The following is a 27,570-nucleotide window of genomic DNA, read 5'->3' as shown; positions in this document are numbered from 1 at the left end:
GGTAATGGATTGAATGTGAAATGAATAAGGCAGTAAGGATTGCTAGGTTTATGGTTTGCATATCAGAGTGGATGGTTCTTTACTGATATAGGAAGCTTTGGAAGAGGACCAGATTTTTTTGAAGGAATGTGGGAAGAAGGGAGTGCTTTTAGTATTGGACATTTTGAAAAAATTTACATAAACTGAAGGCATCTTTAATACAGCATGCAGCAAGCATTTATTGAGCCTTACGTGTAGTTTGTACTATGCTAATTGTTGTAGTGGTACCAGTAGATCACACAAATTTATTACACTTAGAGTTTAATACAGTTACAGGTATATATAAATAGCCATTAAGAAAAATAGTAAGAGCTTCACCAGGCAGTGGCGCAGTGCATAGAGCGTTGGACTGGGACGCAGAGGAAGCAGGATCAAAACCCTTGAGTGCATGTTCATCTGGCTCCAGCATGGGTTCACCAGTTTGAGTGTGGGGTCATTGGCTTGAGCGTGGGATCATAGACATGACCCCATGGTCGCTGGCTTGAGCCCAAGGTCACTGGCTTGAGCAAGGAGTCACTCTCTCTGCTGTAGCTCCAGAGTCAAGGCACATATGAGAAAGCAATCATTGAACAATTAAGGAGCCTCAACGAAGAATTAATGCTTCTCATCTCTCTCCCTTCCTGCCTCTCTGTTCCTATCTGTCCCTCTGTGTCTGTCGCTAAAAAAGGAAAGAAAAACAGTAAAAGCAGTGAAGGAGATGGTCCTCCAGATCAATAAATCATTTATGCCTGTGATTTCCTGCATTTTCGATGATTCTCTGTCGAAGTCCTAATTTCTTATCTAATTTGAAGTTACAACATTTGGATTCCTGAAGTGTCTTCACCAGTCACTTATATTCCTTATGGAGCTGTGGCACAACAGCAGGCCCATGTTATTTCCCTGGATTTTTATGTACAACAAGCACTCGGGCTTTTGTTTATTGATACGGTGTCTCCTCCCACCAACCCCTCTTTCAGCACTTCCCTGGCACGCAGAACAAACAACTTTACGGAAGTAAGCAAAAGCAGTTATTGGGACGAAACTTGGCTCCACAGCTGACAAAACATTTGGGGATGGTCAACTAGAAACCAGAGGGTGTAAAGCACGTTTACGTCAGTGACCGAGTCCTTCCTTAGTGGCCACTCTATAGGAATCGCGGGGCGAGGCCGCAGAGCCTAGCGCTCTCGGGCCCTGGCGCCCTTTCCTGGGGGCGGTATTCACGTGTCCCGTGGATCCGGGCCTGTCCGGTCTGGGGGTGCTTGAGAGCGGGAAAGCCTAGACACCGCCTGCCTGATGCCCACCGGCTGCTGCCGCCCCTCGGCTCTCTCCCGCCTCTCCGCCCCAAAATTGGCCTAACCGCCAATCAGTCGTCAGCCTCACCTCCCTACAGCAGGTGACCCATGGCCAATCGCCAAGGGTCTCTTTGCCAGGAGCCTACAGGCCCAGCCAATCGGTGCGGTCCCTAGGCCGGGGCGGGGGAGCGGTAAGTGGGTGTCCTGGGGGACCGGCTGAACCTGGCAGGACTGCCAGCGTCACAGCCTGCGATCTTCGCTGGGGAGAGTAAGGGGTGCTGGGAAGCGGCCCCGGCTTCCTCCCTTAGAGGCACAGAGGGCGGGGGCCTTGGCGAATGGCTTTCTTGCTGGCCAGTTGCGGAGTGAGTAGACCCTGAGGGTCTGGGAAAGGGGCCGACCCCCATCCGTGAGTCCCCGGGGTCCCTGCTGTCTGCCCGGGCCGTGGGCACGAATGTGGCTTCCTCCCGGCCTCCTACCTGCCGCCCTCTGGGGTGAGTAGGACGGCGTGGCCCTTTTCCCTGGGAGCCCCTCTACTTCCTCGGCCAGGATGATTTGGAGGCTGAGGATAGGGGCTTCCTGTTCCACTGAGAGGTCATTTGCCACCAAACCAGATTAGAGAGAATCTCTTCTTTCCTGATTCATTTTTCTGGAACTCTGTTTTCCTTTCAAAAGCTGTCAAGATATTTATTTTAAACATGAAAGTTAAGCTTTCTCTTTAATTCGAAAGCTTAATTTTGACCAGTTGCCCATTAATAGATTCTCCAGTTGCAGGCCAAACATTTTGTTGTTGTTTTATTTTTGGCAATGTGTTCTTGCTTGGCCCAGTTTTTTTGTGTGGGTAATAATTATGGGTGTTATTATTTGTGAGTATGTGTATTGGAAGGGATGTGGTTTTATGCTTTTTGGGCAGCTGTGAAAAAATACTGAAAACTTTGGAATTGTTACGTGGGGCTCATAAAAACTGAAGGGAATAGTTTAGGTTCTCAGCACAGCTTAGTTATAGAAAGTTGAGTGTAATGGATAGACTAGTATGCACGTTTGGCTCGTGCTTTTTTTTTTTTGCAGCATTCATACTCTATTTTTGTTATGAAAGAGTAAGAGATGTATTGAACTTTTTACTAATTTGAAATATTTGGTTTTGCTGGTTGATTGAACTTTTTCACTTTTAGCTGTGTAGAAAATTAGAAACAAATCAAGTAATTATTCCTTTTAGTTTCAGTGGAGAAGCTGGGAGGGATCTTATTATAGTAGTTGCAGTTTTAAGAGCTTTTGGTAGAGAACTCTAAATTGGAAATTTTCATCCACTATCTGAATCATCTCTCAGTATATTGCCTGTATTGAACTGAGTAGGTAATAAGGCCCTTTAATCAATAGTGTTAACATCTCTTGTTTACTTTACTTAAATTTTTTAAAACTTGTACTTTTTGTGCAGTCCAGCAAAAGACGGCTAAAATAAAAATACTATATTACATTTCCTAGCACAAGGAAGATGTATACCACTAAAAATCTGATTTTTGGCCTGAGATCTTACATGGGAAATAAGAGATAACACAGAAGCTGGATCTGTTTCTAGACTGTCCTGAGTTTGGTTTTTACAGAGATGGCATTGTACTTCAAGTGCCCCTCAATAAATACTAAGCTGCAAAGGCTATGGTAACATTCATTTTGATATTTATTAAGTTCTAGGTGGTAGCCTGACCAGGTGGTGGCACAATGGATAGAGAGAGCATCAGCCTGGGACACAGAGCACCCAGGTTTGAAATCCTGAGATCACCAGCTTGAGCACGGGCTCACCAGCTTGGGGTAAGCGTGGGGTCGTTGGCTTGAAGCCCAAGGTTGCTAGCTTGAGCAAGGGGTCACTGACTCAGCTGGAGTCCCCGGGTCAGGACACAGATGAGAATGCAATCAATGAATAAGTAAGGTGTTGCAGTGAAGAATCAATGCTTCTCATATCCTTTCCTGTCTGTCTCGCTAAAAAAATAAAGTTCTACATGGTATTTTTTTCATGTGAAAAGATTGTGTTTTGTGATCATGTAACCACTGAGCCATCCCCAATTGATAAGATCAGAGAACTTAATTTAATGTAAATTTGGTTTAGCCAGGGAAGAGTATTGTGATACTAACATATTTCGCTGATTGGAAAATCAGGCAGTTGCATGGTTTGCAGTCTTGCTTGAGAAAGAGGAAGGATATCAGACTTTTATTTTGAAAAGCAAATTCTAGAATGTCCTTGGGGAGATGACAAGTTCTATCAGTATCTAAACTTTGTAGTCTAGACTCTAGAGTGATAATTGATGTTTATGGGGATTCTATAGAAAAAGACAGCCTTTTGTTTGTTTGTTTTGTTTAGTGAGAGAGAGAGACAGACAGACATGAAAGGAGAGAGATGAGAAGCATCAACTCATAGTTGCGACATCTTAGTTGTTTGTTGATTGCTTTCTTTTTTTTATATTTATTTTATTCATTTTTAGAGAGGAGAGAGAGAGGGAGAGAGAGAGACAGAGATAGAGAAGGGGGGAGGAGCTGGAAGCATCAACCCCATATGTGCCTTGACCAGGCAAGCCCAGGGTTTCGAACCGGCGACCTTAGCATTTCCAGGTCGACGCTTTATCCACTGTGCTACCACAGGTCAGGCCTGATTGCTTTCTTTTAAAGGTTTTTTTTTTGTTTTTTTGTTTTTTAATTTTATTTATTAATTTTTAGAGAGGAGAGAGAGGGAGAGAGAGAAAGGGGGAGGAGCTGGAAGCATCAACTCCCATATGTGCCTTGACCAGGCAAGCCCAGGGTTTCGAACCGGCGACCTCAGCATTTCCAGGTCGATGCTTTATCCACTGCGCCACCACAGGTCAGGCCTGATTGCTTTCTTATATGTGTCTTGACCAAGCGGCTCTAGCTGAGCCAGTGAACATGAGGTCATGTCTATGAGCTTACAGTCAAGCCAGCGACCTTAGGGTTTTGAACCTGGGTCCTCAATGGCACAGATCAACGCTCTATCCACTGTGCCACCACTGGTCAGGCCACATAATTCAAGCCCTCGTCATCTCTCACTTAGACTTTTGTAAAACCTTCTAACTAGTCTCCCACTCACTAGGTGGCCTCTCCCATATTCTACCCAAAATCAAATCCACCTGAGTCACTCCTGTGTTTAATCTGTTTTGGGTTTCTCTTCCCAGATTTCAGCTATGTGGCATGTCCTTCAAGGCCCTTCACAGCCTGGTCCTAATTTTTCTCTCTTGAGTCTGGACTCAACTGCAGATGCTCTACCCAAGGAATCTACTCTAGCACTGTGAGCTGTTTGTTATTTAGAACATGCCAATGCCACTTATAGCTGTTTGTCCTTTCACAGCCTTTCCTTCCTGTTTAGAATTATAATTGCTCAGAATTCTGTCACGTGAAAAATCTCCAGTTCTTCCTTTAACAGTTTGCATGTTACTTTTTCTTTATTTTCTTTTAGGCAGAGTGAGTTAGAATTATTTTTGACCTTTGTGTGCTGCAACACTGGTTTATATTTATCTTACAGTCTTCAATAGGTTGCACTGTACATATCTTATATCTTGTTCACATATCTGATTTTAGACTCCAGCCTCTTAGAGATCAGCAGTTCCTTTTTTTTTTTTTTTTTTTTTGAGAGAGAGAAGAGAGAGACAGAGGGACAGGCAGAGACACATAGGAAGAGAGAGATGAGAAGCATCAACCTGGGTTGTGGCAATTTAGCTGTTCATTGATTGCTTTCTCATACGTGCCTTGACCGGGGACCTTCATATGAGTCAGTGACCCCCTGCTCAATCCAGTTACCTTGGGCCTCAAGCCAGCAACCATGGGGTCATGTCTATGATCCCACACTTAAGCTGCTGAGTTAGTGCTCAAGCCAGATGAGCCTGCACTCAAGCCGGCAACCTTGGGTTCCTGAACCCGGGTCCTCAGCATCCCAGGTCGTCGACACTCTGTCCACTGTGCCACTGCCTGGTCAGGCGAGATCAGCAGTTCTTACTCCTTTTTGTATCCCCACCGCCTTTGTCTTTAGTCCAGTGCTTGGCACATAGTAGGCGCCCAATGAATGCTTTATAAATCTTTTTAATTTATTAATTTTTAGAGAGAGAGGAAGGAGAGAAAAAATGATTTGGCATTCCCCTTATTTACGCAATCCTTGTTTGATTTTTTTTTTTTTTAATTTTTTTTTTTTAATTTTTCTGAAGCTGGAAACGGGGAGAGACAGACAGACTCCCGCATGCGCCCGACCGGGATCCACCCGGCACGCCCACCAGGGGCGATGCTCTGCCCACCAGGGGGCGATGCTCTGCCCCTCCGGGGGCGTCGCCATGTTGCGACCAGAGCCACTCTAGCGCCTGAGGCAGAGGCCACAGAGCCATCCCCAGCGCCCGGGCCATCTTTGCTCCAATGGAGCCTTGGCTGCGGGAGGGGAAGAGAGAGACAGAGAGGAAAGCGCGGCGGAGGGGTGGAGAAGCAAATGGGCGCTTCTCCTGTGTGCCCTGGCCCGGAATTGAACCCGGGTCCTCCGCACGCTAGGCCGACGCTCTACCGCTGAGCCAACGGGCCAGGGCCCTTGTTTGATTTTTGTATGTGCCCTGACCCAAGGATGGAACCCATAACCTTGGCCTAAGGGGACGATGTTCTAACCAACTGGGTTACTTGGCAAGGGCCAATGATGCTTTTAAGTGATCAAAATATATAACTTTATGTCTTAAGCATGGAAACCTTGGCTCAGTTGTACTGGAATTAGGTTTCTTCCTGTAAGTTAGAAATGTTTCCTAAGTCACTAACTCCTTGGTTGCTGCCACACATGAGCGACATGTTGGAGAAAATGTTTAGAAATTATGTTATAAAATGGTGAGCAGATTCCTAGCCAACCTGCACCCTCCACCCCCAGTTGTTATGACCTCTAATGCAGTTGAAAGAATGCTAATAGCAGTGCCAGCACAAATTGTTTCTGTGGTGATATCATAGGAAAAAGCTACTTTCTGGCTAGAGACGTCAGGGAGACTGCTTGGAAGGGGTGAAATTTGAGCTCATTCCAGAATATTAGGTAATGATTAATTGTATTTGCTATTAATTTGTATGGTCCTTAAAGATGTCCTTTGAAGGTGATGATAGAACTTGGCACATAACAAATACTCAGTGAATATTTGTATCATGAAGAAAGAGTAGTGATTGTTGTGTGTGTGTGTGGTGTGTGCACACGCGTGCTTGCACGGGCCAGTGGGCAGACTGAGGCAGAGACCTAGACTTGTCTTTTCCACATTGCAGTTTATTTCTGGAGACATGATTAAGAACATTTTTTCTTCGTTCTATTGACTGAGCATCTTAATTTTTTTTCCCAAAATGTGCCACATTTGAACCAAGTTATTCTGCTTACTCAAGTTGTTTCTTTGCATTCTCTACATTCCAGAGTGTATTTAAAAATCTGGTTCATTAAGTCTTTCTCAGTTTCAGGGTTGCACTAAATGACTGAGTTGTTGTTTCAGCATTCTCTGTCATACTATGGAGGATTTGGCTGCAATTGGAACCTGTAAGTTCTTGTTGTTTTTATTTAAAATAAGTGAACTTTTTAAATAAGTAGGTGGACCTCATGTTTTTCCATTATGGTGAGCTATTTATTTACCTAGTGAACATGGTAATTTACCTGGAGATACTGGCTTCACAGAATCCTGAAACTGGAAGGGATCTTGGAGTTTAATTCAGCCACTACCTACTTTTATAGTGGAAGAAACAGTCTCAGGGAAGCCAAGTGACTTGCCCAAGGTCACACAGAGAGTAGAACAACTAGGACTAGAGAGCCTTATATTTCTTGATTTTTTATTATTTCTAGAAAGAACCAAGGTGTTGCTCTGGTGCTGCTCTCCACCTATGGCTTGCCTTACTCCCTAAACCCCAATAATTTTTTCAGGTTAGCCACTAATTTTGGTTTCCTTTCAGATTCAGCATCTGGATCTGAAAAATACCATTTTGTACTTCTCCAGGAGAACATTGTTCTTCATTTGGCATCCTGCTTTCCAGCCTCTAGCCTTTCTGATTATTCTCCATTTTCCTGCAGATTCACTCTCAGCTCCAGGAGGTTGACCTTTGTAGCATGTGTCACTTGCTCTTCATCCTGTGAGATCTGATTAGGGTTAGCTGATGGGGGGCAGCAACAGGAAATGAAGGTGGCTATTTCCTACAGCTAGAGTGTCCATGGTAACATTGTTTTCTTCGTGGTTGCTACTATTTGAGGTAGTGGTAGAGGCTTTCCTAATTCCTGAGCTCTTCAGCATCCCTTGTTAGTTTCCTTAACCCTGCCCTCATCTCAGGTCATTTCATTAAAGAGTAGTTCAGACATCAGGTCTGATTATGCTGTTTGTAGCCGGGCCCACTGCCGTAATACCCACTCCCTCATCGCTGTCTACATCCTGCATTCTAAAACACGTTACCTCTGTGAAACCTACTCATACCCCTTAACTTTTAATTTTTTTAGTTTTATTATTTTTTTGTGTATGTGACAGAGACAGGAGGACAAGTAGGACACACAGACAGGAAGGGAGAGAGACGAGAAGCATCAGTTCTTCATTGCAGCACTTTAGTTGTTTGTTGATTGCTTTCTCATATGTGCCTTCACCCAGGGGCTACAGCAGAGCGAGTGACCCTTTGGCTTCAAGCCAGAGACCATGGGGTCATGTCTATGATCCCACACTTAAGCCAGCGACCCCACGCTCAAACTGGTGGGCCATTGCTCAAGTCGGACAAGCCCACACACTCAGTGGCAATCTCGGGATTTCGAACCTGGGTCCTCTGTGTCCCAGTGTGATGCTCTATCCACTGTGCCACTGCCTGTTCAGGTTCCCTTAACTTTCTCCTTGGTATCTCTTAGTACCTTTCTCATGATACTTTTTCATGTTTGAATCAGTTATTTGTAGACAGATGTTTATCTCTTCAAATAGGTTTGAAACTTCTTTGGACTGGGTCTATGTCTATTTTATCTTGGCATCCCCACAGCATCCAGAAAGTACCAAGAGACGAAGAGATTCCCATTGAATAAATCATTCTTGAATGCTGAATTCTAAGCCCAGGGTAATGTTTGGAACACAGAGCTCATGATAAGATTTGGCACGAGAGAACAAGTCCTTAGAGGGACAAGTCAGTTGTCATTGCCAGGTCTTGCTTCTTGTAACTGCTTGTGTAGTACAGTGTCTTTCCTCCTATTCAGTTTCTCATTTTTTTCTGAAAATCTTTTAGCCTTAAAGAATTCAGCATCCATACTTATAAAAACAAATCCTCTGTAATAAGTAAATGGATAATATGTGATTTTTTTTTTCATGAATACTCTGACTTAAGATCTGCAGAAACTTCTTGTACTTTGGTTACTTTTTATGTGTAAATGCTAACAGGTACATTTCAGAATTTCTTATTTCATTCATTTATAACATTTTTAAAAATTTTATTTAGAAAATTAACTTTAACATGGTGACATTGATCAATAAGAGTGCATAGGTTTCAGGTAAACATTTCTATAGCATTTGAACTGTTGACTGTGTTGTATACCCGTTACCCAAAGTCAGATAATTTTCCATCACCTTATATTTGTCCCTCTTTATCCCCCTCTCCAGTCCCCCCACCTACCCATCCCTTTACTTCCCCTTCTTCCAGTAACCACTTCACTTTTATCTATGTCTGTGAGTCTGTTTTATATCCCACCTATGTGTGAAATCATACAGTTCTTAGCTTTTTCTGATTTACTTATTCCACTCAGTATAATGTTCTCAAGGTCCATCCATGTTGTCATAAATGGCAATATGTCATCATTTCTTATGGCTGAGTAGTATTCCATTGTAGTATTCCACACCACACACACACACACACACACACACACACACCCACACACATCTTCTTTATCCAATCCTTCATTGAAGGACACTGGTTGTTTCCATGTCTTGGCCACTGTGAACAATGCTGCGATGAGCTTGGGGGTGCATGTATCCTTCCGTACCAATGTTTTTGAGTTTTGGGGGTAGATACCCAGTAGAGGGATTTCTGGGTCGTATGGTATGGTAATTCTAGTCTTAATTTTTTGAGGAACCACCATTCTTTTGTAATGGTTGTACTAATTTGCATTCCCACCAGCAGTGAATGAGGGTTCCTTTTTCTCCACAGCCTCTCCAACACTTGTTATTACCTGTCTTATTGATAATAGCCAATCTAACAGGTGTGAGGTGGTATCTCATTGTAGTTTTGATTTGCTTTTCTTGAATAGCTAGTGAGGGTGAACATCTTTTCATAAATCTGTTGGCCATCTATATGTCTTCTTGAGAAAGTGTTCAGGTCCTCTCCCCATTTTTTAATTGGATCACTTGCTTGTTTGTTGCTGAGCTTCCTGAGTGGTTTATATATTTTGGATATTAACCCCTTATCAGAGCTGTTATTTGCAAATATCACCTCTCATTTTGTTGGCTTTTTGTTTTGTCATTTTCTTTTGCTGTGATGAAGCTTTTTAGTTTGATGTAGTCCCATTCATTTATTTTTGCCTTTACTTCCCTTGCCTTTGGGGTCAAATTCATAAATTGTTCTCTATGGCCAAGGTCCATGAGTTTAGTGCTTATGTTTTCTTCTATGTAATTTATTGTTTCAGATCTTATATTTAGGTTTTTGATCCATTTTGAATTAATTTTTGCGTAGAGGGACAAACTGTAGTCAAGTTTGATTCTTTTGCATGTGGCTTTCCAGTTTCTCAGCACCATTTATTAAAGAGGCTTTCTTTTCTCCATTGTGTGTTTTTGGCTCCTTTGTCAGAGATGATTTGTCCACATATCTGACGTTTTATTTTTGGGCTCTCAATTTTGTTTCATTGGTCTGTGTGTCTATTTTTCTGCCAATACCATGCTGTTTTGATTATCATGGCTCTGTGGTATAATTTGAAGTCAGGTAGTATGATACTTCTGGCTTTGTCTTTTTTTCTCAGGAGTGCTATTCAGGGTTTTTTATGGTTCATATATAACATTTTTATTGAGTACTTGTTACAAGCCAAGCACTATCCAGGGGGATAGAGTAGAGAACAAAACAAAGTCCTATCTTCATGGGCATATTATATTCCAGTCCTATTTTAAACCATCTTCACAGATTTCTGACAACAATTAAAGAAAATCAGGGTAATTTTGTTTGCTACACTTTAAACAGTTGTAGCAATAACTGAACCTGTTTCCTTCTGTTTGATATTTACTGGCAGCTAAAATAAAATATTAAAAACTGTCATATATAATTTTTAAAGGATAAATGCCTAACCAATATAGAATTTATTTATTTTTATAATGTGATTATTTTTCCTCAATGTATTTGATGGTTTGTGTGAGATAAAAGCCTCTTAGTACTGAGTGTCTATTGGTCTAACTTATCATCTCCACTGGGTGTTGATTTCCTATGTGATATTTTTCTATACCGAGGTCCAGTTTTGTTAGAGGAGTATATGAGGGTTTTTTTTTAAACATATTATAATCAAATCAACAAAAATTATAGTATGAATGAGAATTCTGCAGTTATTTCAAAACTTGGACTACTAAAACACTCAGTTTAAGGATTCACGTGTTTAATGTGAATGTCTTCTAGTTATTCATAAAGCAAGTTTTCAGGAAGTTTACCTAAAACTTTGGTTTTGGTGAACCCTAAAAATATTGAAACTTTTTACTTTTCAAAATGCCGTTAAGCTAAACGATAGGCAGTAGTCTGAGGTTGGAGAGGGGAAGAATGTACATATTTTTTCCACCTCATAGTAATTAGCCACTCAGTGCTTATTTAAATCCTGGAATGACTTAACCTACGACTTAAAGATTTTGCTGGTAGCCTGACCAACAAATGTTGAAAGAAAAAACTTTGACTGATTGCCAATATCATGTTGTCAAATGGTGCTTTGTTGGGAATGATGTAGTAGATATTTTTGTTTTTTATGAATTTGTTGTCTTGAATGTTGATTCATGCTCATGTTATCAGCGGAAAGGATGTGGGGGGAAATTTAAGTACTATGCTTTGTTTTACTAACCATTTTCTTTCTCAGCATTTATTCTAGTATTATGATGATTGCTAATTTTTAAGTGCTGTTTTGCTCTTCTGTGCTTTATCTATAAATGAACTTATACATTTGTTATGCTACATTTTATTTTGCTTGGAAAGGTGAATCTGAGCCCCTTTAGCATGGCCAAATTTACTTTTGAAAGAAATTTTAGCCTGACCTGTGGTGGCACAGTGGATAAAGCATTGACCTGGAACACTGAGGTTGTTGCTGGTTCGAAACTCAGAGCTTACCTGGTCAAGGCATCTATGGGAGTTGATGCATCCTGCTCCTCCCCCATTCATATTCTCTCCCTCCCTCCCTCCCTCTCCTCTCTTTCTTTCTCTCTCCTCTCTAAAATGAATAAATAAATAAAAATAGACATTTTAGTATTTGGTAGATAATGTTAAAAGAATAATGCTGATTTTACAAGCGAAAACTTACAAAATTTTTGGAAAATATCTGTACAGTTTCTGAATATTTTTTACATAAAACTTTTGGGTTTGAATTAAAATAAATAAGTGCATACTTATCTTAAAAGTCAGACAACATGAATATATAAAGTCAAAAACTAAAAGAATCCTGTTTCAAATACCCCCTTTCCCTCAGTCTCACTCCTTAGTAATAATGTATGTTTCATGTGTTTTGTTTCCTGTGTTTTATTTCAGGGGGTGTGTATGTATGTCTGTGTAACTAATACAGTTTTTTTTTAATGTAACTTCTGTATTACTCATATTTCCACTTATCTAACATAAGGTAAGCACTCAGTTAATATTAATTGAGTTCTGGTGTCATTTTATGTATTTCTGTAGTTTGCTTTCTACATTCAGAGCCTATAAACTCATGTTTAATTTTAAGTAATGTGCTGCCTCATAATTTTGAAACCTCTTGAGCAATTTTTGTGCCATCCAGACATTTGTATCTCTAAAATGCTAGTTATATCCTTTATAGAGAGGGAGACACATAATTTCCTGGCCAAACTGAGGCACTTTTGAGAGGAAGGAGGAGGTTGCTAATAATTTTACTGAGACAACAGGCATAAATAGGAACTGTTTTAGACAAAGTAGGATATATGGACATCCTCTATGTAAACTTCAAGTTTGTGTTTTATTATATAGCTTGATAATAACTTTTTATATGACTTTATCAAATAAATTGAGAGAGGCTTTGGGAGAACAAGCTATCAATGATTTAAATAGAGAAATATGGTACTAATTCCAAACTTTTGTGCAGTTTGAGTAACCAAATCACTTTATGGAATTAATATTAGTGTTTAATTCTGTAAGTCAAAGAGTTACAGAATAGTGTCAGTGTTAGATAAAGAATAAGCTATTGTGCTGAAAAGTTTTGATTAAAGTTCATGAATTTTGATATGGGGTTTGTAATTGATTCCTGTTTGACAAAGCAATTCTTTTTCCCAATTATAAGCAATTCAGGTTAGTTTTGTGGTATTTTTTTAAACAGAAACAATGTTATACATATTTATTATTATGCATATAATAAACTATTTTCTTTGTAAATTGAAATATAAAGGTGATTCTACTTTTCAAAGAAGTAATGTATTTTCAAAAATCAGATTATATTGTTTGATTTTTTTGTTGTTGTTACCAGGGTAATAATTCAGTATCATTTACCTTTTGTGATTTAGACATAATACCCAATACTCTGAACATCTCAAGTGGAATTTTTTTTCCTGATTTGTTGTCCAGGACTGTATTTTGTTACTTGTTTTATCTGTTGGTCATACCTTTTTGATTACTATTATCTTCTTCAGAGTTCAACTTGCTGTTTGCTTTCTTTTTTTTTTAAAGGAATGTTAAATACAATTTATACTTATATCCTTTTCTTGATTATAGATGTCTATGAAAATTGCATGTGTTTTATGGTATTATTTGGTTATTAGTTCATTTTGCTTTTATCCATCAATTATTCATTGAGTTCCTTCTATATGTTAGGTACTTTTGTAAGGCCTGGGATGCAGTGGTAAATCTTGGTTTTTCATGATTCCAAATTATGAAGAGGAAACAGAACTCCTACTGTTGTGTTAATTTATACATTCTTTCATTTCATCTTTCCAACAACCTTGAGTGGTTTTTTGTTATACCCACTTCTTGTGAGAAAGTGGAGATAGAGAAAGTAGCTTGGCCAGATTACAGGTAATTAATTGGTTAGGAAGCTGAAGATTCAGGATTTAAAACTGGATCAGTCTAACCTTAAAGCTTATGCTCATTTTCACTATTTCAAGCTCCTTGGGGAAATTTTTAGGTTATATTTTAGTGCTCTTATGCTATGAATTCTTTTCAAATATCATTGTGATTTAATAGAAAAGTGTAATGGATTTGAAATCCAAGGATTGGGTTGAAATACCAATAAAAAAATAATCCCAGTTGGATGATTTGGGGAAGCACTTATAAAAATAGGGTTAATATTTATCTACTTTACCTTAACTATCTACCTTACTGTGTTGTGATAATGAAGTAAAGCATATAGCAGAGAACCTAGTGCCCTGAAAAATATTTTAATATATATTATGCATCCATGTGAATCCAGAACTGTGGAAAAAGACCTTAATATATATTTAGGGCATTCTTGGATTACCTAGCAGTTATTGGTAAGGAAGATATAGCTACCATGTTTATTTAAAAAAGAACCTATTAATTTGGAGCCTTAGATGATCAGAACATTGATTTAAATGGAAAATATCTTCCTGAAAATACAGTGGAGGAATTTGATAATAGACTCCATTTTGTGGACATTTTTGAATTGATAATCTTATGTCTAAATGAATCAATAGTTGAGTATTCATTAGGATTAAAAATAGGGAGAAATTCTTACCCTTAGAACTTCTCTATACCTCTAAATCAGGGGTCTCAAACTCAACTCAGCATGTGGGCCGCAGAGCAAGATCACAGCCGTTAGGCAGGCCGCACTAGGTCTACAAAAGGCAACTGTTACGCAACACTTTTCTCCCTGCAGTTGAAAACAAAAAAAAATCAGTACAACAAGCACAATCGTACATGCAGTTTACTCAGTGTCACAAACGACCAGAAACTGTAGTTCGCATCACAACTGCTGTTAACTAAGCTAATATCTAGCTAGGATGCTAGAGAAATGAAAAATACAAGTAGGTCCCTAGGCTTACTTAATTTTATCCAAAATATTTTGAACTTCGTGGATTAGTCTGCGGGCCGCACAAAATTGTTTGGCGGGCTGCGAGTTTGAGACCCCTGCTCTAAATCCTATTCTTTCCTTAGCTGAAGTGAATAAACAACAGAGATGATCAATGTTTCCAAATTTTCAGAAATCCAAGGAATTTATAGATTAGTATATCCCACTCAAAATCATGATCTTATTACTATTTCTGATTCCTTTAATCTTCTTTTTTCATTATTAAGCCAGCTTTTTTTTTTTTTTTTTGGGTGAGATCAGTATTTTATTTTTTGTATTTTTCTGAAGTTGGAAATGGGGAGGCAGTCAGACAGACTCCTGCATGCGCCCAGCCGGGATCTACCCGGCATACCCACCAGGGGGCGATGCTCTGTTTCATCCAGAGCCATTCTAGTGCCTGAGGCAGAGGCCACAGAGCCATCCTCAGCACCCGGGCCAACTTTGCTCCAATGGAGCTTTGGCTGCAGGAGGGGAAGAGAGAGACAGAGAGGAAGGAGAGGGGGAGGGGTGGAGAAGCAAATGGGTGCTTCTCCTGTGTGCCCTGGCCGGGAATCGAACCCGGGACTTCTGCACACCAGGCTGATGCTCTACCACTGAGCCAACCAGCCAGGGCCGTATTAAGCCAGCTTTTAAATCATTTGGTAAGAGGACAGAAGGGTGTCCTTTTTTCCCCCAAAAATACTTAATTTGCTAGCAAATTTCTAAGGACCAGAAAAGCCATTAAGTTTCGCAGTCTTTTTTTTTTTTCTTTTTAACTTGCCATTTGCTGTTGTTCATTTACCTACTTTTCCTCTGTACAGTTACAGATTTTTCTCTTATTATTTTTCTTTGCTTAATTACTGATGTCAGACTCGCAGCATGGTAACTTTCTATTCTCTTTTTTCCTTACCTTTATGGAAGATCAGTACCACACTTGCTTTTTTCCAGTCTTCTGGTATCTCTCCAGTTCTTGAATTTTCAAAAATAATTGTAAGTGATTTAATTGTAAGTATGCCCTGTACTTCTGTCATTGGATGAAAGTGTATCTGTGATGCATGTCATCTCAAACTGCTGATTGTGAACATAGACTTTCCAGATACTCTCATATTTTAATCAAAATGACATTTCTACAAAGTTTTCATTGTTTTAACTATAGAATGTGTGCTTTGCTAATTTTTAGCATCATCTACTTTTGTCTGGATTCATGCCATTTGTTTTTCTTTAGGAAACTTGTTTTCTTTTTGGTGTTTTTTCTTTGTTAGAGTTTTTAGCTCTTACCCTTTTTATAATTCTACTACTGATAATTTATTCTGTTGTTATTCTGAACTTTTCTATGAGACTTAATGGGATATCTCTTTCTAATATATTTTCCTTTTCTCTTTTTGCAATATATTTTTATTGTATAACAGTTTTGTCCTGTACAGGAAAAAGCACTGAATATAGAGATTGGTACTTAGTCCTTAGTTTTTGCTGTGAAATAAGTTTTGATGTGGAAATATTTACTCATTTGTGAATTTTTTTTACAATATTATTATTCAGTCATAGCCCTTCCTCTTGTACTATTCTCAGTTCCTCAAATTACCCATAAGTGTCTTATTTCCTGATACTGACCTCAGAAGACCTTACACCACCTTTTCTCACCTTTACCTCCACTGTTCATTACTCTTCCTCTGCCAGCAGGAATTAACTTGAAAAGTTCTTACTCCCTGTCTCAAAAATTGCCTCCTGTATTGTTTTAGTTTTACTAAGAGAGTCTGTCCCCGAAGTAGCTGCATACTGTTCATATGACCTCAGACAGTTGTAAGGACATCCCTTGCAATAGTCTTCTTTTTAATGGGGGTGATATATTCAGTTATGGGTATGTATGAACTATACTGTTTAATGCTTCCAACTCAAGTCATTAATAGGAATTCATTTAATTTTGCCGACATTTGTTAGCTTTGAAGTGAAGCGATGCTTTTCAACATAAGTATTAACAAGATAGTACGGAGTACACACATAGTTTTGAGGCAGTTTGATATTCTTCTACTAGTCTTGATATTATTTTTGAAATTCCCCTTAAATTGGGCCAGATGTGTCTCTGTGTGTATATTTAAAACTGGGTACATAGATCCTGACTGATATAAAACCGTGTTACTCTTCTTGACTTTATATATGTACTTTAGATTTATTTATTAGCAAAGTACTCATGAAAACTAGAGACTATTTTGGTTTAGCATATTTGTCCCATAAGTAATTTTTTCTTTACATATATTTCTCATTTTATGATTAGATTTAGGTCTGATTTCTATTGTGGTTCTTCTGATTTAACTTCTTTTACATCACAGACCATTTTGTCTTCATTTCTCTGTAATAGTTGTATTTAACTTAAACTTTAAATTAATTCAAACAAATCATATTAAAGCTATGGCTCCTCAATATGATTGGGGAACAGCAGCCTCTTAGGTCCTGAGAGCCAAAAATGCTACAAAGCCATTTAAATTACTACCAAGGACATAGGCAAAAAAGAGAAGGAAAAAAAGAAGTGAAAAGAGTGTGAGGGAGTAGAAAACAGGAAGGAGAAAGAGAACAAGCAGAGGAGAGGGGGTTGTGGAGAAGACGAGTACCATGGCATCCACAGGGCCTCAAGCTGCAGTCAGCAGCACAGCATTCTTTCAACACTGAGCTTGCCCTGGGGGCTGTACTGTCAAAGGCCACAGTTCTTGCCCTCATGGGGCTTATCCTTTAGAGAAGTCAATTAATTAAATACTTAATTATGACAAAATATGATAGATGTTAGATGAGGTGAGTACAGAGTACTAGAAAGTAGAGCTGCTGGACTCAACCTGCTTGTTCTCCACTGTAAGAAGTAGGAAGTGTCAGACTCTGTCTTAAAGGGTCTGCCATGTTCTGGCTTCTTTTCAAAGACAGACCCCTCTCAACCTAGTAAAGGACTATATTCTATTTTTATGATCTGCACTAAAACAGAACTCCATTAAAAAGGATATGAATAAGTACAGTGCTTTATACTGTTAACGTTGAATGGAAAGAGGAATAGTTATGACTTTAGGGAATTTTTATGAAAAAGTTTGTTAGGTGGTAATAAGTTCCTGCTCTTCTTTAGATGCTCAAGCAAAGATTAGATGACTTTCAAAGACATTATAAAAGTAACTTCTATGAGTGGGTGATTAGACTAGGTAGGTAGCATTAAGTCTATGTGCTTTAAGTTATGATATGTAGTGAAAATTTGTATTTCTTCTAGGGTGTTATTCTGGATTTGAGAAAGGTATAATTACTATCAATTGCTTGTCCGTGTTGTTGATAAACTTAAGCATGTTATTTTATTGATTGCAGATGGATAACTATGTAGATTTTCTTGAGTACACCAATGATTTATAGATTACTTACTGTGCAAGAGAGTTTAGGCCAGTTCTGAGATTTTAAGCTAATAACTGTTGTAATAAAACCTCCCATTACATATTGCATAAAGAAAGATGAATTGCTGAGTAGATCTTTGACTTGGATACTGTGTCTGTGGAGTTAGAAAAGAGTACAGGAATATTGTGAACACTATCTAGAGGCCGGTCTGAGGAAAGAGCCAAGGTGAAGTTCATATGATTTTAGCAGCATCAAAGGGTTGATTCTGAAGAATTAATTTAGGTTGATTTCAGATCTCAGTAATTTAAATCTATTTCTATGTATTGATTAGAGGATTTTTGTGCACAGTGATCTGTTCAAAGGGTATATTAATTCTAAGTGATTCAGAAGAGGGAAATTCTTAGAAATCACTTTTTCCCTCTAAGATGCTTCATTCACCTTTTATTCATTTCTGAATGTGCCATTGACCTTTATAATATTTAACAAGAATAGTGTATTTAGCCGATTTTAACTGAGTTTTGTTTTTGTTTTGTTTTGTTTTGTTTTCTGAAGCTGGAAACAGGGAGAGACAGTCAGACAGACTCCCGCATGTGCCCTACCGGGATCCACCCAGCACGCCCACCAGGGGCAACGCTCTGCCCACCAGGGGGCGATGCTCTGCCCATCCTGGGCATCGCCATGTTGCGACCAGAGCTACTCTAGCGCCTGAGGCAGAGGCCACAGAGCCATCCCCAGCGCCCGGGCCATCTTTGCTCCAATGGAGCCTTGGCTGCGGGAGGGGAAGAGAGAGACAGAGAGGAAAGCGTGGCGGAGGGGTGGAGAAGCAAATGGGCGCTTCTCCTGTGTGCCCTGGCCGGGAATCGAACCCGGGTCCTCCACACGCTAGGCCGACGCTCTACCGCTGAGCCAACCGGCCAGGGCTTAACTGAGTTTTGTAATTAAACTATTTATAGTGATATATTGCTCTGTGAAACAAAAAACAAGCCAAGCAGCAATTCTAATTTTTTTTGGTACAGTAACCTGGAAATAAATTACTCCTATTTTTAGAACAGAGCTGTAGTATCTCGGAAATACGACAGATTTTTCTTTCCTTTCCACATCTGTTGTTATCATACTGCACATAGTAAATGTTTCTACTAGGAAATTAAGTTATCTTTTAAAATGACGATACTTAACCACAATTTTATAAATATATCTGGATTTTATGTACCTTGTTTGATTTTTTTTTCTTAAATGTTGTTTTTATACATGACATCTCTCATCGGGAAGCAGTTTTTCCATAATCATTTCAAGTAGTTTCTTTACATGTGTGTAAAAATGTAGGCATGTATGTAAAATATATATATAGGCAGCGTTATTGCCTTTAAATTTGAAAAGGAAGATGCATGACAAGATACAAATTAATTTTCCTATGGTCTGAATAGAACTTATGTTTTTAATGTTTTGATTCAAAATTTAAATTTTAGTTTAGGAAGAGCAACAATAGTAATATTAGTAGTGACAGTGTTAGTAACTGTAGGTCCTTAGTAGAGGTACTATTAATACACATAAATATTAGTAAGAGGAGGATGCCTGTATTGGCAGATAAGAAAACAGTAGCTTAAAGAAACACAATATCTTGTTATTGGCTGAGCTGCAATTAGAAACCAGGTTTGCCAACCCATTGTTGTTTCCAAAATACTATACCGTCTCAATCTGGTGTTTGAGATAATGGCTGTGAAAGTGCTTTACCATGACTTTAGTCACCGGAACATGAGGAATTGGTATAATAAAAAGTGAACTCTAACGTCCATTTTTCTAAAATTGGGAATGTGAAAATGATGAGCATGTGTTGGCCAAAGGTAGGGAAGATAGGACAAACGAGATTCAAGAATAATGTGTTGAACCACTGTATGCCACCCATTTAAGCACAGTTTTGTAATTAAAACTGTGACTGGGTTGAGATTGTGACGTTAGTGCTTCCCAACCCTTGTTTTCTAGTTTAACTGCATGACGTCTGGGCTTGTGAATATGGCAAGCTGGCAGTCTGTTCAGTCTCCACCTGTTTTGTCTTTTATACCTAAGATTGAGAGATTTTCAGTCAGAAATGATTAAGAACTCAAAAGTTTGTTTTGAGTAGCACTAAAACATAGGAGTCCTGTGTTCTTGGAGCTTAAAATTTTTGATGTACAAAAAGTAGGACATGCAAATGCCAGAAAGTTAAACTGAGAAAATAAGTGGGCCCTCTAAATAAATAAACATTCACACCATGTCCAGAGTGTAGTGTTAATGCCAGGGCTGAAAGTGAGTAGGGAACTTGATTAAAACAGAAGTGTTGTCACTTTCACTTAGAGAAGGCCCTCTTCTTAGAAGAAGCAAGAATTTTAAGGTTATTATTTTCTTTTTTAATAAGGGAGAAGGAAAACATCAGAGCTAATGAGGTGGGTTAGGAAACTGAACTAAAATAAATAGAGGATGAAGTTAAGATTAAAGGATTGGAGGAATGGACTGAACAAAAAGTATGAGGAAAATAGGTAATCTGAGGTGTTTTTGTATATGTTCCTTTAGCTGAATTACTGTTGCTCTGGAAGTGACTGGGAGCCACTCTGGGGCTTTGGGGAGAAAAGAAAGTGGTTCTGAAGAGCAGGGTGAATCTTGATTTGAGCAGCAGTGCATGTTATTTGATGACAAGAAAATAGCACCAGAAGTTCATGAAAGGAAGACTGATGTACCACTATCTTTGGAGAATTTAGATAATTTTAAAAGATACATTTTTTTATGTAGAAGTAGCATTTTTATTTTAAAAATAGAAATGTCATGTATGAAGGTTGAGGTAGCTTTTGTACTATTAAACATTGCTTGGGCATTGCTAGATTTATCACAAGTTTTCTTTTTCTCTAGGGTTTGGATTCAGGATTTGTTCCTAGCGTCCAAGATTTTGATAAGAAACTTACAGAGGCTGATGCTTATCTACAAATTTTGATAGAACAATTAAAGGTATGGCATTAGTTTATATGTTGAATTGATATAAAGTATTAGCAAGTGTTGTTGATTTTTGAGTAAAAAGTTATTTATTTGATATTAATTTACAACCCTTATGTGGTTCTTCAGTAGTTTTTAAAGCTGATTTATTAAAAGATCTGATGACTTAATTCAAAGATCTTTATTTCTAATCTAATAGTATTGATAAATAGTGTATATATATAATGCACACTTTTGATCATTAAAAATAGAACATATCTACACATAATTAGAAGAAAATATTACAAGATTAGATTCACATTTTGTTTTAAAATTATGTAAAACTGGTAAGTTTTAAGTGGCTCTGTTTCTAAGACCTGCTTTTTCTGTTTGGTAAGTCAGGGATTCGGAGAGACAATTCTCTGCTTCCTGTATCATTACTGAAATTGTCTCTTTCCATTCCTACTTTAACATTAATTACAACCAAAGGCCCTGGGAAGATAGAGGAGTGTTGATAAACTTGGATGACAAAGTAGAAAAAAATGAGGTTTGCATTGATAGGTTAAGTTCTTAAAAGTCATGTTTGTTTCCGATTCCACCAGTGTAATTGATCCTGACCATTTAAAATAATGCAGTAGAACTTGATGTTGTGCAGTTCCTTGCAAAAAATAATAGGTTATCTTGAAATACGTACATATAAATCTTCCCTGGAAGAAATGTGTGAAAGAATTAAACTTTGCTTTTCTATATTTAGTAAATATACTCAAAGTAGTAAAGTGAATTGATTCTATTATCATTTTTTTTAATCCTGTAGCTTTTTGATGACAAACTTCAAAACTGCAGAGATGATGAACAGAGAAAGGTAAATTCTATCATCATGATTTTGACTTAAAATTTTTTAAATTTAAGAGCATCTGCAGAGATAACAGAAGGACCCTGTTTTTGCCTGCTGTTGACCTGTTTTAATACTACAAGGGGAGTGTTCTGGTGAATTATGGTTTCATAATTAAACAAAAGGATAATGCATGGAATTTTAATATACTTGTTTTGTAAGTATCACCTTTCTAGGAGTAAGTTCTCCTCTTCAGGTATCACATATTGAAGGTAGACAGTTACTAAATTTACATGTGATCACTTCCAATATTAATAAACGAACTGACAAGAATTTGCAGAATAAACAAGAAGCCACACATGAGGAAACAAAACAAATATTGCATTAATTCTGGTTCTGCTACTATCCTTCCCCCTTTAGATTCCTGACAGCTGCTTTATATATAGTTTGAATATTGTTTTCTTTTTTTTAATTTACATTTTCCCTCTCCTTGACTTAATTTCCTGGTGCGGCTTTATTTTTTTCAATTTCTGTTGACCATGGTTTCTCATTTGACTCTTTCACACTTGGTAATAAAAGTAACTTATGTTTAGCTCACCTTCCATTCTTAGTTTAGAATTGAGTCCCATGTCATTTTTAGACAACTTAGCAAAGTTTGAGGTGATTCTTTTTTTCTTTTTAATTAAAAAAATTTATTTTTCCTTAAGAGGAGTAGAGGCAGAGTGACTGACTCTTGCATGTGCCCTGACTCTAGGATTCACCGGGCAAGCCCCCTACTGGGCGATGCTCTGCCCATCTGGGGCTGTTGCTCCATTGCTTGGCAACCAAGCTTTTAGCACCTGAGGCAAGGCCATAGAGCCATCTTCAGCCAGCTTGCTCCAGTGGAGCTATGGCTGTGGGAGGAGAAGAGAGAGATAGACATAGAAAGAAGGGAGAGAGGGAGGGGTGGAGAAGCAGATGGTCGCTTCTCCCGTGTTTCCTGATGGGAATTGAACGGGGTCATCCATATGCTGGGCTGACACTCGACCACTGAACCAGCTGTCCAGGGTCTAAGGTTGGCATTCCAAGCCCGGGCTGGGTAGCTTAGTTGCTTAGAGCGTCATCTCCCTATGCCAAAGTTGTGGTTTCGATCTCTGGTCAGGGAATACACAAGAATCAACCAATGAATGCATAAACAAGTGGAACAACAAATCAGTGTTCTCTCCCCATTTCTCACTCTGTCTCAAATCAATAAAAATAAATAAATTAAAATAAGCATTTTAAAATCACATATTAGATACATAGAAAAAAACTTACTCCACTTAAGGATTAAGAATGTTTTATATTCTTATAAGTCATTAATTGAATCACATGAATTTTATGGGAGAATATAATTCATAAAATGTCTGAATTTTTTATGTAAATAAAAAAACTAATATAACCAATAATATTCCCATTTCAACCTGACTACTCTCAGTAATAAGTACATTTGATAAAATTCTTTAAATGACCAAACAGTAAAAATTGCAATACCTCTTTGTGCTTCTGATGATTTCTATTTAAACTTATTTTCACAGAAAATTGAAACTCTCAAAGAGACAACAAATGTAAGTTATGTGTTTGATAAAATGTCTTTGCATTAGAGAGTACTTTCAAATGTTTATATTTTTAAGCTGCTTCTGTTATTAAAAGAACAATTCAGATTTTAATTTTATGAGTTTTTACAAGAGTATTTTAAGACTTGTGTTTTCTAAAGGAATTTAGATGAGTAGAATAATCCCTCTAACTGAAATTGACTTTGTGTGTCATTTTATGTTTCTGGTCTTGTCTGTTTGAGATCCTTGGATAAAAGGATTCTTGGATAAAAGATGTCATCTATGCACAGCATATATTTTCTCTTTTAAAATTAGAATACGGCCCTGGCTGGTTGGCTCAACGGTAGAGTGTCAGCCGGGCGTGTGGAAGTCCCGGGTTCAGTTCCTGGTCAGGGCACACAGGAGAAGCGCCCATCTGCTTCTCCACCCCTCCCCCTCTCCTTCCTCTCTGTCTCTTCCCCTCCTGCAGCCAAGGCTCCATTGAGCAAAGTTGGACTGGGCACTGAGGACAGCTCCATGGCCTCTGCCTCAGGCATTAGAGTGGCTCCAGCCGCAATGGAGCAACGCCCCAGATGGGCAGAGCATCAGCCCCTGGTGGGCATGCCAGGTGGATTCCAGTCGGGCACAGGCAGGAGTCTGTCTGACTGCCTCCCTGCTTCTAACTTCGGAAAAATACAAATACAAAAAAAATTAGAATACATTGTGATTTCTGGCTTTCTGACAACAAACAGGCTACTATTAAAATTTGCATTTTGAGAAGAGCATTTAAAAACAGACAAAATAGTATTACAGGTTCACTAATATTTTGATAGGATTTCTTACTCTCCATAATTCTTAAAAGTTTTGAATGGATGTTTTTGAAATTTACAATGGATGCCTGCTATTGATCTAAGAATTTGGAAGTTAATTCTGTTTGAAGAGTTGAAAATTAGTTAGTTGTTATTCAGTATCTTAATTGGCATTCCTTACCATTTTATAGATTGCTAATAATAAGTTATAAGTTTACTTGACATTATCAGCATGTTAGAACCCACTGGATATCCAGAGAGGGTTTGTCTTGTATAGTATAAACCTAAACCCTGTGTATATAAACTCATTTTTATAGATTTTCAACATCTATAACCATTTTGTCCAGGGCAAGAACCTAAAATCAGTGTCTTGTTTTTGTAGAGCATGGTAGAATCAATTAAACACTGCATTGTGTTGCTGCAGATTGCTAAAGTAAGTAAATTTTACTTCTGATTATTTTCATTTAATGGCATTTAAAAATTATAATGGCATTTTCCTTTAATAGTCAAAAAACTTGGTTCTAAAATGTATGTCTCTTTATAGTAAATTGTATCGTGGGGTTCCTGGTACTATCGAACAACTATTGTGTTTGGATGTTACCTATCAGTATGTGTCTGTTTCTGATTAGGTAATTTCTGATGATGGCTGGGAAGGAAGGGATGATTTGAATGACTCACCCCTTCCTTCCATTTTATTCATACCACTGCTTGGAACGGGGACATAGTTTGCAGGACCTTTAACAAAAATGTTTTTCTTGGCAAGAAAAGGAATTAAATTTTAGTAGACTTCTTTTCCTCATTTATAATGAAGTGTATAATCAAGATATATATTTTTAAATTGTGTTACAGACTTTTTTTTTTGGTACTAAACTACATTAATGAACTAATGAATTAAAGTAAATTGCTGTTCTGTGTTCATGAAATAAAATATACTTTTGAATTATTGTCCATACTACCACTGTATTATATACATAATATCACTGTATCCTCACTGCCTAGAACAGTTGCCTGCCACATAATGGAGGCCTGATAAGTGTGAATTTCGAATGAACTTTTCCAATACATAATTTTTAATTGTGCATGGTTTAGTATTTTCACTGTGCATGTGATTTTTTTATTTGGCTGCCGCTCTGTTGTGCTGTGATGGTCTGCCTTATAAATTAATCTTTGGGTAAATCTGGTTAGTTAATCTGTGATTCAAATATAGGGTTTTTATTTTTATGTATTTTTTAAGATACAGGGTTTTAAAATAATAATGAAAGACAGCATTTCATTAAGTATGTGAACTCTGGAGTCAGACTGTCTCTGGCTTTGAACCCTTGCTTCACCATCTGAGCAAGTTCATCATCCTCTGTGTGCTTTGATCTCTTCTCATATAAATGTGGATAAAATAATACCTGTAATCTCACCGATGGTGTGAGACTTAACTTAGTATTTGTAATGCTCTTAATACCAGGCCTATAATAAGTGTTCGTTGAATTAAAAAAGAATTAGGAGAGCATAAAATTTTAAATGACATTATCACATGTTGGTAAAAATAGGAGAACTCCTGAGGTGAATATAAATTGATATAGCCACTTTGGAGGACTGTTCTTCCAGTAGAATAATAAAATATTGGAATTGGCTATCTTGAGAGAAATGTTGCCATCTGAGAACCCAAAGGGATATAAGAAGATAGCTATTTTGATACTTTTATTGTTTTGGCTCAATTTAGTATTAGCTGCTTAGAGGAAATTTGCTATAAGTTCTTACCAGTTCATTTAAGATTTTATTTATTCATTTTAGAGAAGGGAGAGAGAGAGAGAGGGAAGGTAAGGAGAAGCAGGAATCATCAACTCCCATATGTGCCTTGACCAGATAGTCCCAGGATTTCGAACTGGTGACCTCAGCTTTTCCAGGTTGACGCTTTTATCCACTGTGCCACCACAGGTCAGGCCTACCAGTTTATTTAAATTATCACTCCTAAATTCTTCCTCCTGCCTAAATGATAAGTGCACTGGTTCTCAAACTTTTTGCTGCACATTGGAATCACCCTGGGGATCTAGAACAGTTCTGATAACTGGCCCCCACGCATACATTCTGTTGTTGTTGGTATGGGGTATCCCATGGGCATTAGGAGTTTTACATTTCCTGGCGATTCTCCTGTGCAGCAAAGCCTGCGCACCACTTGCTAAGTGCCATTTTCAGGCTCATAAGACTTAATTTTTTCTTTATACCATATATAGGGAGACAGCTAGTGTTCCACTCATAGGGAACTGCAGAGGAAGTGAGGGGCCTGGGAAGGGAGCAGAGCACAGTCTGGGAGGCTCCTACAGTTGGGGGGGGCAGACCCGCTCTTCATCAGGATTAGATAATGTTACCATGTGCCACTACTCACATAATCAAGTAAAGTTAATTTTATTAATGCAGTTTGTTTAACTCAGTATATGCAGAATATTACCATTTTAACATGTCAGTATAAAGATTTATTAATGAGATAGTTCATGGTTTTTTTGTTTTTGTTTTTTGCACCAAGTCTTTAATATTTAGGGTGTATTTTATACTTTGAACTAATTGAATTACGCTGAATAGCCACTTGTGACTAGTAACTACCAAACTGGACAGCACAGGTCTAGATTATCCTTTCAGAATTGAGTTGTCTGTGCATAGGTATGTTTAAAGTAGATTGTACAAATTATTTTTGGATCCCAGGCTCTTTTTCCAGAACATTTTTGTGCACATACTTTTTGTTTTCATTAGTATATATTCATTAACTTCTTGTCAGACTTTAAAAACAGGTTTATTGATACATCATTTATGTACCATAAAGTTCACTAAAGTTTACATGTTTTTAGTGTATTTACCAAGTTGTGCAGCCATCACCATAATCTGATTTTAGCACATTTTATCACCCCCAAGAGAAATACCACACCTGTTCCGCAGTCGTTCCTTGTACCTCTCTCCTCTTCCGGGCCCTGCCACTGCTTGTCTACTTGCTGTCTTCAGATTTGCCTATTTTGGACATTTCATATAAAAAGGTTCATAAAATATGCAGTCTTTCATGACTGGCTTCTTTCACTTAGCATAAGGATGTAATTCTTTTTTATTGCTAAATAATATTTCATTGAATGGATGTACTACATTTTGTTTATCCATTCATCAGTTGATGAATAATTGGGTTGTTTTCACTTTGGGGCCATTATGAATACTGCTGCTGTGAACATTTGCCTATAATGTTTTTGTATCGATATGTATTTTCTTTCTCTTAAGTATATACCTAAGAGTTTTATTTCTGGGTCATATGCCAACTCTATGTATAACTTTTTAAGAAACTCCTAAACTGTTTCCCAAAGCAGCCATACCATTTTCCTTTCCCGCTTACAATGTATACGGGGTCTACACTCTCACCAACCTTTATGATTATGTCCTTTTGATTATAGCCATTCTCATTGTTGTATCTCATTGTGGTTTTCATTTGCATTTCCCTGGGGAATAATAATGTTGAGCATCTTCTCATGTGCTTATTCACATTCATATATCATCTTTGGAGAAATGTCTGTTCAAATTCTTTGCCCACTTTTTAGTTGTTTATCTTAATATTGAGTTGTAAGAATGA

The 27,570-nt window shown here is 38.0% G+C and overlaps 1 protein-coding gene across 8 annotated transcripts in view; it reads left to right on the top strand.

The window, feature by feature from the left end:
• OSBPL9 (oxysterol binding protein like 9) overlaps nt 1-27,570 on the top strand; it is a 140,275-nt gene that overhangs the window by 77,671 nt on the left and 35,034 nt on the right. For 2 of the 8 annotated variants that reach the window (XM_066269211.1, XM_066269209.1), the window contains exons 5-9: nt 15,406-15,474; nt 20,722-20,817; nt 21,596-21,643; nt 23,170-23,199; nt 24,358-24,408. In XM_066269211.1, the coding sequence (XP_066125308.1) occupies nt 15,406-15,474; nt 20,722-20,817; nt 21,596-21,643; nt 23,170-23,199; nt 24,358-24,408 (294 nt within the window). The other 6 variants (XM_066269212.1, XM_066269210.1, XM_066269213.1 and 3 more) reach the window with 5 other exon arrangements.

The sequence above is a fragment of the Saccopteryx bilineata genome, chromosome 3 (assembly GCF_036850765.1).
Source record: "Saccopteryx bilineata isolate mSacBil1 chromosome 3, mSacBil1_pri_phased_curated, whole genome shotgun sequence".
NCBI lineage: Eukaryota > Metazoa > Chordata > Mammalia > Chiroptera > Emballonuridae > Saccopteryx > Saccopteryx bilineata.
This window is presented reverse-complemented; position numbering and strand designations above follow the sequence as displayed.